Source organism: Microtus pennsylvanicus, chromosome 10 (genome assembly GCF_037038515.1).
Source record: "Microtus pennsylvanicus isolate mMicPen1 chromosome 10, mMicPen1.hap1, whole genome shotgun sequence".
Classification (NCBI taxonomy): domain Eukaryota; kingdom Metazoa; phylum Chordata; class Mammalia; order Rodentia; family Cricetidae; genus Microtus; species Microtus pennsylvanicus.
In genome coordinates, this window is record NC_134588.1 from 59,037,280 (window position 1) to 59,051,746 (window position 14,467).

A 14,467-nucleotide genomic window follows, 5' to 3' on the forward strand; every position below is an offset into this window, starting at 1 on the left:
TCTAAGCCTCATGAGAAGTTATGTCAAGTTCTTTCAGCCTCTCTGTCCCTGTCACCTAGTTCAGGTGCAAACTGTCACTGGTATCCGGGGGCATAGATTCCCAGCCTGCGTAGTGGCCTGGGCAGAGCACGGAAGCAGCCCCTGCCACATGGTCCGCCCTCCGGGGTGGACTTCGCTGCTGGGCTCTGACCTCCCGCCCCCACAACCCCAGAGGCGGCACGTGACCGAGAAACTTTGGCGGGCGGCGGCGCGGGCGGCGGCGCGGCGGCCGAGCTCCCCCGCGCGGCGAGCTCTGCTGCGGGGAGGCGCTCGGCCCGCGCCGCGCTGCCAGTGCGTGCGGGAACGGCCCCCGCAGCCCAAGCGGACTCTGGAGCAGGCGGCAGCGCGCGTCTGGCAGGCGGCGGCGTCCAGCGCCCGGGCCCGGGCTGCGCGGCCAGCCCCGAGGGCTGCGGCGCCAGGGACGCGCGCCGCCCGCGCTCCGCCGCCGCCCGCTGCCGCGAGGTCGTCCGGATCCTCGCGTGGTAGCCGCTGCCCACTTTCCCCACTCCGGATCTGGATGGGAAGTTGGGGAAGATGGACAGGGTCGTGTTGGGGTGGACCGCTGTCTTCTGGTTAACAGGTAATAGTCGTTTGCCACGGCGACGGATAACTTTAAATGGATTCCCACAGTGGTGGTGTTCCACTCCACCATCATTTTCCTCCTTTTTGACCGTGTTAAAAGCTGCTGCTGCAGCTGGTGTGTGTGTGTGTGTGTGTGTGTGTGTGTGTGTGGTTGGTGGGGGAGGCAGGGGAGAAGCCGATTGCAAAGGAGCTGGATGGAGGAGATGCAGGTGTTAGACTCACTAGCGCTATGAGGTTGTTCTTAGGATGTACATTTCCCCTCCAGACAATGGTTCTTCCTCCTTCTTTCCCTGAGTTTGATAAGCTGGGAGTCCTGGGCAGTGTCTGGGGAAAGCTCTGAAGGGGTTGATTCATGAAGAGGACTCATTTTTCTAGAGGGTGGGGGGGTGCCGGGGGGTGTCTCCCCGGCTACTTCCCTAAATAGAGACGGAGGGAGACCCAGGGGCTTTTGTGGCTCTCTGGCTACAGGGGAAGGGGTTTGGGAAGATGGAAACAGGCTGTCATGATTGGTCCTGGTACTTAAGACCTGATTAGTCTCCCTGGACCCATTTGGAGAAGATACTAGATCAGCTCCCCTTCCCCCAATAAGGTTAATTTCTATGGTTCAGAGGCACAGAACTTTGCCGGTGCCTTCGGTGCACCCCTTTCCCCCTTCGTGAACTTTCTTCCCATCTTCTGGTCCTAGCAAAGGCCCTTGTTTGTAACACTTTGTCCAATGTGTCCATTCTGGGTTCAGGAACAAGGTGGTCCTGGGGTAGCCACCTCAGAATGAATTACAGAGCAGCCCTGCTGAAGGATAGATGGGGCCAAGTGAGAAGGGTTTGGGTGGCTTGGGGCAGGTCAGAAGTCACCAAAGAGACAGAGTCAAGGAAACAGAACAAGGTGTCAAAAGGTCATTCGGATGGGATGGGGGCAATGATGGGCAGAAGAGAAAAGAGCAAATAGCACCAAGAAGAAAAAAGTTTGTGTCCTCTAGGGCATCCACTAGATTGTGAGGTTGGGGGTGGTGGTGGTGGCACAGGAATCAAGACACTAGGAAAATGGGAACCTGCTTAAAACACCCAAAGCATATCACTGAAACAGGAGAAAATACAGTTAAGGAGGAAGAAAGGCAAATGCCCCTATCTTCTTCAGCTTCAGAATGAAATTGTCAATTGCCTGAGTTCCTTCCCTATTGCAAATGATAGGCCTTGACTCTGTTCTTGCCCCCAGCTGGGATGAGGTGGTGGGGGGGCACCCTCAGCAGGGTTAGCCTCTTATCTTGGCTGCTCTGAGTTCATCCCTCCCACATTATTCAGATATGAATCATCTAATTCCAGGGTTTGGCTGATCCATGCTTCCCCCTCCTCTGGCCTCCAGTGCTTTCCACTGCCACCCTCACAGATTCCAACTCTTTGGGTTGTCTCTAGGGCTCAGTTGCCTTCTTCAAGAGGGAACTTGGGCCTGCAGCCTGTGTCATCAGGCTTTTCTGAAGTCAGCCAGGCATCTTAGGAGGGGTCCATGACTCAGGGGTGCTTTCCTGGGCCCTGCCCCCCTACTGGGTCTGCCCAAGAGAAGTACTCTGGGACTCACGGAGAGTGGGAGAAGAACATATGGTCTCTCTAGATGGCTAACAGTTTCTTATGAAATGGAATCCTATTAGTGGAGGGACCACAGGAACTCTCATTCAGCCTCCCCTGGCTTAGAGAAATAGAGGTACAGAGAAGCCATATACGTGTTTGTGGCTGGGGCTAAATGCCAGTCCTCCCGACCCAAGCCAGTTTTATTAGCACCAGCTCCACCTGCTTCACTGGGTTTCTCTTCCCGTGGGAGGCTCTGTTGCTTTATTTTTGTTTGGAGGGAGGTGCTGCATTGTTCCTGCCTTCTGCTGTCTGCACCTGGAGAGCTGTTTCTGCCTGGAAACCGGCAACAGGTTACTGAGCAGGGCATCTCTGCTGGCAGATGGCAGGGGTGATCTGCATGTGATGCCATGACTACCTGGGTGATACCATGACTACCTGCCCCTGACATCCCCTGACGTCCCCTGACGTCCCCCATTCCCTGTTGTCGGAGGTGCTGATGGTCAAGGCGCCTCTCAGCCCCTGCAAAGTGTGAGAAGCTAACAATGGCTGCCAGAGAAGGGGTGGGGGTGGGGAGAGAGGGGGGAGAGGGGGGGGAGAGCAGTCAAGGCTGAAAGGGATTTAGACTCATTCCTCACACAGGAACCATAGGAGATAAGGTAAGAAATTTTGGTCCCGCTCAATCAATGAATTCTCTCTTGAGACATGGTAAAGATGGAGAGAGAGAAAGGGGGGAAAAGCAGATTAAAAATGAGACAGAGAGCCAAGAACAAACCACATTCATTCTCTCCTGCCCTCCCTTCCCCCATGCGCTCTCTCTCTCTCTCTCTCTCTCTCTCTCTCTCTCTCTCTCTCTCTCTCTCTCTCTCTACCATTCTACCCCCCCACCCCCCGCATCGCTTTAAGGCAGGCTGAGCAATTTTTAATCAACGCTTGGGTTCTTTTCCTCAGGCTGTAACAGCTCCTTCCCTCTTTCATTGCTAAAATCCCCTACTTCTTCCTGCTATATATTTAGCCTCATGATTTCTCATTGTCATTGCGGGGCTGCTTCCTGCAGTAGATGGGTTTTGTTGTTGTTGTTTTGAACAAAACAAAATGCTTACCAGCTGCGATTTTAGCAACAGGTGCCATCTAGCAACCAGACTTGAAGAAGGACTCATTCTTTGTTCCTCAGTACGGGTGACGTCCGGTTTGTCTTCTCTGGTGGCAGAGGCTGTGAGAAAGGCCGTGATTCTACTCCAAGGGAGTCCACTCCGTGAGCTAGCTATAGGTTCTCCTGGAGACTCTCGAGCATCTATGTGATGGAGACTATATGCTCCCTTGGCGTTTCTGTTGCCACCCTTTCGTCCGCTTAACCCGCTCTGAAGGCGTGTGCGCAATTCCTGTGGTGCCTAAGTGTGATGAGAGGTGCCGAGAATAAAGCTCCCAGAGAGACGGTTCTTACCCTCAGAGAAGGGTCAGTCTGGTTGGTGACTAGGCACTCTCAGGTAATTTGTTAGGATGGTTGGTGGTGCTGTAAGAACTACCTTGGTGCTGTGGCACATGGAATAGGCATATTCAATCCAAATCAGGGGATTCCAGTCCAAACTGACTGTGAACTGAAGTTCCTGAAGAGGCGATGGTTGAATTGAGACTTCATTTTTTTCGTACCATGATCTGGCATTGTGCTGGGATTAACAAGATGAGTAAACTATGGTCTCTGCCTTCTAAGAGCTCAGTTTGGAGGCAGAGACACCGGCTGGGTGACGGTGGACAGCAGTATTAGCACTGTGTGAGAGCAATAAGAAACCTTTCCTAAAGTATTGTGAGGTACCTCAGAAAACCCTCCTAACCCAGTCTCGATGAGCCGGGGAGGCACTGAAGAGTGGCTGTTCCCCGGGCCACTTTGCTATCGGATGACCATGGAGGGATAGTGGGTATGGAGACTTAGAGTGTTATTAGTCCTAGGAAAGGAAGACTCCCTTTTAGAGATTGCTGGTACATCAACTTCCATCACCCTCTTTTACGTCCTGTACAGAGACTCTGTTCTTCCCCTTCTATTTTCTGCCATCTTCCTCAGAAATGGCATTGTTTATGCCAAACTTTTTTCGTTACTTTGTCATAGCTGTCCCCATGCTCACCATCCCCAAGCCTGGATGCTTCCCACTGGGTTAGAAGAAGATGGCATGAATCTGCTGAGTGGCTGCTTTGCAAAGATTCGAGTATTGGTATTGTTTGTATTATCGTATGCTCCGTGCTACTGTGTGCTAGGAGCTAGGAACTTTACTCCAAATACTTAATGCTTGGTCTAATGTTAGCCGTCTTAGTACTGGAATTTGATGGATGGAAGACTCCCTGACCTGGGACTTGAAGGTTGAGTTCAAAGACTAGCTCTTCCATAAATAGCTGAGCCCTGGGCAGGTTTATATCTTGATCTTATAGTCTGTTAAACTATGGGGTGATTTCTAGGGTTCCTTTTGGCTATGTGATTCTGAGCCCGAACTTTGTCTCCATTGAATTTTGATGACCTGGATATCAAAACTCAGAGTGACTGGTCTGTTCATTCTTTTATAATTCACCCCGTGAAAGAAACCGAGGTAATCTCAGCTTTCTTTAGTGATTAGAATGAAAAACACCAACTAGGAAGGGGGATCTGTTGTTGAGATTTTCAGAATAACAAATGGGTTAGCATTAAGTTTTTGGAAGACAAGATTGTGGTCACTGTGGAAACTGGTAGAGTGAGGTGAACACATTAGAGTAGGTGGGCTAAATCCTCCTACAGCCAGCATGGGCCTGGAATATCCCTTCATTTTCCAGGACTCATCTTTTCCCTCCTTTGGCATTTATCCTTCTTTTTCTTTGATCAGAAATACACAGAAAAGTAATGGCTTGTGGGGGTGTCCTTACTTTGTGCTATGATCTATTTCTCTGTGTTGGGTAGCTTTCATATATATATATATATATATATATATATATATATATATATATATATATATATATATATATAGCCTCAGTGGTCCTTATGCTCAAGAAGACCAAGGCTCAGAAGAAATAAGGAACGTATCTGTCTCTGTGGTTTTATTTATTGAAAAATGCATGAGATACAACTTTAGCATAAGTTGGCTGTTTCAAGTGCCAGAATCCAAGGGAATCATTCTATTTTGGTTAAGGTGGCTCAAACTATAACTCTTGACTTAAGTGAATATACATGATGACCATTGTGGTATCTTGGGTATTGAAGCTTAGAGTTTACAGAATTCAGGAAAATAGTAGAGAGGAAAGTGAGAAAGATTGGTTGGTGGTTTTCTCTAAATGAAGTCCTGAGGTGTGGGGGTGGGAGTGAGGAATACTCTGGAGAGGCAGAGGCTGTGTCCCCAGGACAGAAGACACGGCTGAGCATTTGGGACTAGGCGTTGGTGTTGTACACTCAGGAGCCATGCAAGATGTGGCTGTGCTATAAGCAGGCTTCAAGTTGTGGTGGTTGAGAGAGGTTTTTGGCTCTCTGAAAATGAAAGGGAGCATTTTGGATGACTGGAGCTCTTTATGAGCCAAGAAACAAGAAAGAACTAAGAAAAAGATGCTTCTCCTTCCGGGTCTGGAACTTCCAGGATGCTGCACTCTGGCTTGGGAACAGGGCCCTCATGTTACTACTCCCATGCTTGCCAAGGGACTGATACAGAGGTAGAAGCAGGTCGGAGGCAGTGCTCTCTCTCTCTCTCCCGCTCTCTAACTGACTTGAATTTGAACGCTAGATTAGTATTTTATCTTATTTCCATTGACTTTGACATGGAAAGCTAACCCACCTCACAGTGCTAGTCAGATAATTAAAATTAAACCATGTTTTAAAAAAAAGCTCTCAGAACAATGTTCGGCACATAGCAATAACTCAGTACTTCTCATGAACCCAACTAGGTATATTCATTAGCATCTTGATGCAACATCAAGAAACAAATCTCAATAGCTCACTGTAGATGATACTTATTCCATAATCATGTCACATGAAGCTGCGCTCTGCTGTGGGCAGCTGGCTGTCGCCTAGGCTTGGTGGACTTGACTCAGTACTAGTTGACTTTTAATTCCAATACCCAGTATGAAGGAACAGGCACTAACTGGATATTTTGTTCTCGCCGTTGAGAGCAAATGCTAGGACATTGGGTGGGAGAATAGAGGCAGTGTAGAGCCAAACCACACAAGTGTCTTCAAGACTTGGACTTAGGCATGCCTTACGCCTTATCTGCTCTTCATACACTGGGCAACAGGAATCCTGTGGCCCAGTGCACAGTCTGTAGAGTCTGACTGTACCCTGCCTGTAGAGCCCGGTGCAGATTGGCGAGGGAGCAGGGCAGTCTATCAGCTGGACTAAGTCATCTAAGAACAGTAATGTCATCACTACTGTGCTGCAGACTCTTTAGAAATCTGCAGAATGGAACTGTTGTTAACAAAAGCCCCAGATGACTGAAAAGGAAACTCTCAGGCAATGAAATGTGATTCTGCGGGGTACGGTGATTGCCATTCGAGCAGGAAGCAGCTTTTAGAGACAGTGATTCGAGGAAGTCCTGGAGAATAAGTAGGAGTTAGAAGGGTAGGGGTGCCATGGGGGAAAGGAACGTGCAGAGGGAACGAGCTGTGTAAAGGCTGAGAATCAAGGGAGGACGTGATATTTTCTGAAAACTACAAATATTTATTTATGGTTGAAGCATTTAGTGCTGCAGGAGCAAAGAAAAGAGAAGCCCCTTTGTCCTCCAGAAAGCTAGAGGGAATATTGAGAAAAAGAATCCGAGGCAGGGGAGTGCCATGATCAAATGTGCATGTTAGAAAGAACAGCTGTGCTCAAGGTGGGGAATAGAGTAGCTGTGGGTAAGAAACTTTGTAGGAGAAGGTGTGATGGGACCTGATCCCACATGGTGCAGTGAGGTGAGAGACAGACAGGGTGGTAGAAGTAGGTCTGGCTGGATGCAGAGGTCAAAGGGGAAGAACTGTTAAAGATGCCTCCAGATTTCTATGTTGGAATTTCTAGGAATACCATCCTGGATATGAACTAATATAAAAGGGGAAGCCCATAAAACATGGAAATCTTTCTATCTCTTTCTCCTGATTATAGCATAGCCTAGGCTGCTATAATTAAGGTACCCTAAACCATAGCACATTAGCTACTTTATGTAATGCTGGGACAAAACACCTGATAAAAAGCAACTTAGGAAGAGTTTGTTTAGCTTGTGGTTCAAGGCTACAGTCTACCCTGTGTAGGGGAGTCATCGTGGCAGGGGCAGAGACACTGATTACATTGTATCTACAGCAGAAATGCTTGCGTTCAGCCCTTTCTCCTTTTCATGTAGTCTGGGAATCCAGTCCATGGCAGGGTACAGTCTACAATTAGATTGGGTCTTCCCGCCTTACTTAACCTTATCTCAATAATCCCTCCCAGAAATGCCCAGAGTCTTGCCTCCTCAGTGATTTTAGGTTCTAGAAAGTTGGTGATCTTAACTATCACACATAGAGACTAATATAAAATTCTTTATTTCTCTTTCATTACAGTTGGAATCTGTCGGGATAAGGCTGCCATTTCCAACATGGGGCTCCTAGCTGTAGGCTTTTCTCAGCAGGAGGAACAAGGGAAGTAGAGTCAAAGGCAAGCAGCTTGTTGGCAAAGAGATGACATAGATGACACCATACTTCTCACTTGCTAAACCTGGTCACATGGCCACATAGCAAGAGAGTCTAGGAAGTGTGTAGTTCTTGGTGGTTTATCTTGCCAAATGAAAACCTAGAATGTTTTATTACTAAAAAGGAGGGTGTAGTTATATTTCATTTGATTTTAATAAATAAAGCTTTCCTGTTAATGATAGAGTAGAACAACCCCACTGGTCAGCTATACAGACCAGGTAGTAGTGACACACACCTTTAATCCCAGTAGCCACACTAATTCACCATAGAAGCAGGGCGGTAGTGGTGCACGCTTTTAGTCCCAGCACTAAGGAGGAGTATAAAACGGGAGGAGACAGCTCTCAGTTCAGTCTCATTCTGAGATTCCTGCAGACAGGATCGCCATTTCGGTCTGAGGTAGAGGTAAGAGTCAATGGCTGGCTCTTTTGCTTTTCTGATCTTCAGGTTGAACCCCAGTATCTGTCTCTGGGTTTTTATTATTAGTGCTACAAGAGGGAATTGTTGTGTCTCTCTCTTTATCAGAATGAGTGTGAATGTGCTTATGCAACACTAAAATATAAACTAAAGCTGCGTATTTGGGTCTGGAGCTCAGGGGAGAGCTAGACAGGAAATACAGACCACACGGTGACAAGGGTTGGTATGAACTTTCTTACATGTTCTCTGCCCTATTTAAATGGCTGAAGTCTGACTTATCTGGAAGAACTGGGATGGCTTCTAAGGTCCCTCTGCACTGCAGGATGAAGGCTGACCCCGTTCAGCACTGCTTTGGTCTCATTGGAACAGCACATAAGCCAGCTAGACATCACCCATAGTTCATTTCAGATCTGTGGATGATGAAACAAATCAGATAGAAAGGAGGCATGGGTCTGGTTTTTATCTACGCGGAGGTGGCAGAATGAGAAAGCGTGGCTCAGCTGGAGACATAGGAAGTTTGCTTAATGAGTGCACAGGCATCAGAGCTATTGGCAGCAAGAGATAACGAGGCCATGAGCAAAACCCACCAGGATGTCATTGCCCACAGTCCTATCTGAAATGGGTACAGGGTGTTGGTCTTTGAGAGTCTTAAGGAAAACATACTAGAATACTAGTATAAGAAAAAAAAAATACTCAGCCAGGCAGTGGTGGTGCACACATTTAATCCCTGCACTCGGGAGGCAGAGGCAGGTGGATCTCTGTGAGTTCAAGGTCATCCTGGGCTACAGAGCAGTTCCAGGACAGACTCCGAAGCTACAAAGAGAAACCCTGTCTCAAAAAACACAAAACAAAAATCTTCAAATGGTCTATCTGGGTACCCACAACTAATGTAGATGAAGGATTCAAGTACTGAGGTACTGAGGTAGCAAAGAAGAGACACTGGTTCGAGCCAGTTTAAGCAGGGAAGTTTTTTCTTTTTGTAGAGAATCTGATTAACTTGGGGTGTCAGTTGAGAAACTTAGAGAACAAAGCTCAGAAAACAGGCAGTGATTAGGCGCCGTCTACTACTCTTAGTAAAGACTTTATTTTATTTTTTAACTATAGTTGATCAAGAACAGGTTTCCACTTCTAGAAGAAAACTATCAAGCTGTGTTCCCTTTGTCTTTAAGCTTTGAACCTGCAGCTGAACGCTAGGCAAATGCTCCCATCCTAAACACTCAAGGATGCGCAGGCTGTTCTTACTTGGCTGGACTGTAGGCTAACCCCACTGGAGATATGTGTGTGCCGTCTATTCAATGCCTACATTTAGAAAGCCTGCCCGTTAGGTGTCTCTTAAAAAATGTCTTGGGAGATTGAGACAGCGTGTTTAAAATGTGAAAACAAATGATAAATTTCTTAGGACAACTTGAGGGCAGGAGAAGGAAGATTTGAAATGTCAAACAGAAGAGAGACATGCCTTAGAAGTCTAGGGGTACTCTGGGGGATGAGAATTTGTCAAGTCTGCTCTGGAGACTAGACACTAAGTGATGGCAAGCTTTATCCTAAACTGCTAAAGATGCTTGTTTTCAAGGATGCTTCTCTGTGGCCATTAGCAGCAATTTTGCTTCTCTAAAATGGGGGTGTGCTTATGGAACTGCCTCTCAGAGATGCTGGAGGAATAGCTAACAAGTGGGGGAAAGGAGCTTGAAAAAAACCGAGGGTGCTAAAATAAGAACAGCTTTGCTTTAGAATTTGCTTTTGTTATTTCCATAAGAACACAGTTTGTCATATATAGAATCCTTTTCTTCAGACGAGAATTGGGGTAGGACCCTATTTTGAAGGCACTGTCTGTACTTGGAGCAGACTTTCCCTACTCTGAAAATAAGCCAAGAGGGCAGCTACTGTTCTGAGCTGTCGCCACTCACTTCTACTTCCAGGCAGCTTCGTAGGTATTGGCCTGAATCCATGCTCTGCTCTGAATCCCACCTGCTAAGAAAGCCATGCAGACCCACAGTTCATGTGAGCATCCATTGCTTCATGCACGACACTGTTTTAGACCTCAGTGTGTTCTATGCCTCTGCTGTATGTTGGGGATGCAGACTCAACTAAATTCTGGCAATGAACCTTGGGGACCTGAGCGTAATAAAATAAACAAGGTTAGATTAAATGTACCAAGATCTGGAATTTTTTTCTTGGCGTTGGCCAAAGCCTAAAGAAGAATTTTAAATCCATTTGAAAGAATTAAGTTATTCATGGTCAATGGGCTTTGATAGCCATCTAGCGCTTCCTTCAGCCAGTGTTTAACTTTTGAAGGCTCTCTAAATTCTCTGCACCACACACCTTTCTCTCCTGCTCTCCTCACTTATCTCTTTCCTTTTCCTCACTGTCCTTTGCTTCTCTTCAGCTTTCTGAAATACCTACCTTAGTTTGGAGGGTGGAACAAATTCTTTCTGTACCTCTAAAATGATTAAGAAAAATTCAAAACTCAAAATCCCTAAGTTGATAGAAGTGCCTGAGCTTTCCCGCTGCTAGTGCCCAAGCTCGGGACATCAGCCTTCCCACTGTGTGCTAGTGCCCAAGCTCGGGACATCAGCCTTCCTACTGTGCACTAGTGCCCAAGCTCAGAATGCCTGTCTTCCCACTGTGCGCTAGTGGGAAGATAAAGGATAAAAAATGTATAGCTCAAGATTATATGGGGTCAATCATGGATAAGATCTGTCTTTAAATTGTAGTTTATGTGTGTTTGTGTCTGCCATGTGTATGTGGATGCCCCTAGATGCTAGAAAAGGGCATTGGATCTTCTGGAGCTGAAGTTATAGGTGGTTGTGAGCTGCCCAATGTAGGTGTTGGGAACCAAACTCAAGTCCTTTGGAGGAGCAGCAAGTACTCTTAACTGTTGAGTCATCTCTTGAGACCCATGAGTAAGATGTTATATCATACCAAGGCATTGGGATTTGGGGATTTTTATCCTGGAAAGAATGATGAGTGAGTATTCTTTGAAGCAAGAAACTGAAATGTTTAGAAATGAAACTGATATGGATAATAATGTGTTCAATAAAGAATGCTCTAGAAAAAACGTGGAGTGTAGATTGGGCTAGTGTAGGGAGGCTCCACAGGACGCTGCCCTCATACCCAGATGGTAATGCTACCTATATAAAATGATGGCTAAGAACTTTGGAGCCAGTCAGCCTGGGCCTCAGCCTGGCTGTCACCTGCTACCCTGGTATGTTAGACAGGATATGCATGTTTGAGCATCAGTTTTTAATATGTAAAATGGGTGTGACAATTGCCTCTATTGTATGAGCCTTTGAAAGAATTCATTCAAATGCTATAGGAGAGGGACTTAGCACAGTGTGCCATACAGTTATTACCTAGTAGGAGGGGCTAGAAGCTGGTTATAGTGAGAATAGAGGAAAGTCAGGTTTGAGAGGTATGTATAGTGACTAACTGAATGGGGTCAAAGGCAGAGAACAAATCATCAACGCTCAAGTTTTTACCTGGGTCCATTCATTACTTGTGCCTCACTGTGACCGCAGTTCCCAACAACTCACAGTTTTGTAGGGTTTCAATTCGTCATGGAAGGGAAGGCATGGTGGTTTCAGATGCATGATGGGATACAGGAAAAATACCCAGCCCTTCAGAGAAGGGGCTGCTATCTGGGTCTGAGAAAAGCAAATTGAAGGTTTTGTCAGGACAATTAGGGTACAAATTAGCACAGCAACGCGGAAGCAATGTCTGTAGGAGGCAAACAGGATGAGAACAAGAGATGCTGTCCAGTGGGCACGAGGAATCCCAGGTCTCACCCTGGACATTAGGGTTGGGGCCAGAAGAGCAGTTCTAGACCTTTATCTTCTTGGGAGGATGGGTTCCTGATGAATGGGGTCAGAGCAACCTTTGGAGTTGAATGGTACTCACCTTACCATTGGAAACCTACAAAGTAGAGACAGGGGTTGTCATTTTTAGTTTTAAATCTTAACACTTGAGGTCCTCCAAAGTCCAGTAAACTGACACTCAGAACTCCTGGTCCTGTTCTCGCAAAGAACCCAGCTCTATCCTGAGTCCAAGGCCCCATTGCACCAGCATGTGCATCTATGCCCATACAGCTTGCATGCACACACACACACACACACACCCCACTCTCCATTCCGACTCCAAGGGCCTCTACTAGTGAAGTGATGACCATAGCCAGACACTGTCACCGTGGAAGTTCTGATGTTATATTCCAGCATGCTTGTGCATTTTCTGCCCATTCTGCCCCCTTCACACTTAACATCTCCTACCTGGCTCTCTGCACTTGCCTAGCTTGGAGACCACAGCTCCCTGGAAGCCAACTGATACTCCTTGCTAGTCACAGCAACACGAGCAGCAGTTGCTTATCTTCAGTGCTTAGTACGTATCATCTGTCACCATCAGTATTTAGGATACAATGTATCTCACCTTTAAACAACTCCATAAGACTGTTACTGGTATTATGGTTTTACTCATGCGTTGAGTAACTTGCCTAAGGCTGTGTAGCTGGATTTCTAATTTAGGATTGATTCCCAAATCCAGGCCTTTAACCACCATGCTGTGAAAAGGCAAGCGTTTCCGAGAACGCGTTTCTTATTCTTCCTAGCAGGGGTTTGCATGTCTATCACGGAAGAAGCTGAGAATTGACTGACTAACCTCTATTAATAATTGATTACGAGGGTTCAATGGCTTGGCTTGCTCAGATGACTAATCTCACTAACAGAGAACAGAGCTGTTATTCTCAACAATCGTCTAATGAATAAAACCAAACTTGACTCTTTCTTTAAAAAAAAAAGAATAACTAACATTTAAAACCTCACCAGTGCTTTTATGTTGCACTCTTCCCCCGTGCTGATGGTATATACCCTAAAGAGGCTAGGAGCTGTGGTTTTCCCAAGCGGAGTCTCAGCAGGGCCCAGAGCGGGGAACTGGCATGGTCAAGTGCACTGTGTCCTGGCAGCAGTGCCTGTATCTCCTCCAAACACAGCTGCTATTAAATGAGTCCATGTCACCTCTTTTCCTTTATGTCTCCTGGGAAACTGGGATGTACATAAAGGTTCCAGGTATTACAAGGTCAGAACTTGGTGCTGTATAAGTTCAGGAGTAAAGCAATGTGTGTTCCTGTCGCAGCCCTGTTATTCAGGGAGAGTGGAATTAGCTACAGCGTTTGGGGCGGGAGATTGCAACTGAGCTTCCAGATGGAAGTGTTATTTACCCCTTGATGGGGTTGGTCTACATAATATGGGTATGCTCAAACCCAGTGGCAGGAGATGGTCCTTGAGATGGGGTGGCATCAGAACAGGAAGTAAGGACAAAGGTGAAAATGGTGAGGGGGGGATTGTCATGTGAGATCTGCCTCTAAGTGAACCTCTGTTAAGTCTGCTCCTTGAAGAAGCCCAGTGAGGCATCATGTTGTGACCCTGGGAGAAAGCAGTACAATACTTACTGGGTAGGTGAGCAGAATGCGTCTCAGATTGCTATTGCTACGCAGATTTTCAGGCCTTGCCACTTGTATGTTGTCAGATGATATTCTAAGCCCTCCTGTTGGATGCCAACACTATTTTAATATACTATGCGAACTATGACTCACTTACTACTTTCCTCTGCAAAGCCCTCAAAATTCTCATACTAATAGTCACATATTTGCTCATCCATGCTTTATTTTAACCTCCAAGCACATAGCTGGTCCAAACACTCTCTTGTGTTCACTACCAAATTCCATGGGATGAAGAAATCGTTCTTTCATACCGAGAATTAGGGCCCGTGTTTCCCTTGTGCTGTTCATGGAGGAGGGAGGATATGGGTCTGGAAACTGGAGACATGAGTACATCTTATCCTTGTCAAGCCTGCTTTGGTAAAGAGATATGTTCCTAAGAAGTGTGTTTGAGCTGTGAGAGTGAGTGCTTTGTACTGTAGACACAGAGAAGAAGGTTCTCAAAGAAAAGGTATCCTTTCTCACCTGTCTCAAGTCTGTGCTGCAGTTCTAAGGCAATACCTTCTGCCCCATGTTGGGTGCTGTTGTGCATGCTTTTAATCACAACACCTGGGAGGCAGAGGTAGGCAAAGCTCTGAGTATGAGGCCAGCCTAGTCTACAGAGCAAGTTCCAGGGTAGCCAGGGCTACACAGAGAAACTCTGTCTTAAAAAACCAAAACCAAAACCAAGGGGGAAAAAAGAAACCTGCTCCAAGGTACCAAAAGTCAACTTCGCAATTCTTGTATTCAGCTCGGAACCTCTTCCATA

The 14,467-nt window shown here is 46.6% G+C and overlaps 1 protein-coding gene across 4 annotated transcripts in view; it reads left to right on the plus strand.

The window, feature by feature from the left end:
* The first annotated feature begins 424 nt into the window (after positions 1 to 424).
* The window catches only part of Ildr2 (immunoglobulin like domain containing receptor 2), a 58,277-nt gene continuing 44,234 nt past the window's right edge, over positions 425 to 14,467 (plus strand). For all 4 annotated transcript variants that reach the window (XM_075988502.1, XM_075988505.1, XM_075988503.1 and 1 more), the window contains exon 1: positions 425 to 619. In XM_075988502.1, the coding sequence (XP_075844617.1) occupies positions 574 to 619 (46 nt within the window). In that variant the 5' untranslated portion in view covers positions 425 to 573. The remainder of the gene's footprint in view (positions 620 to 14,467) is intronic.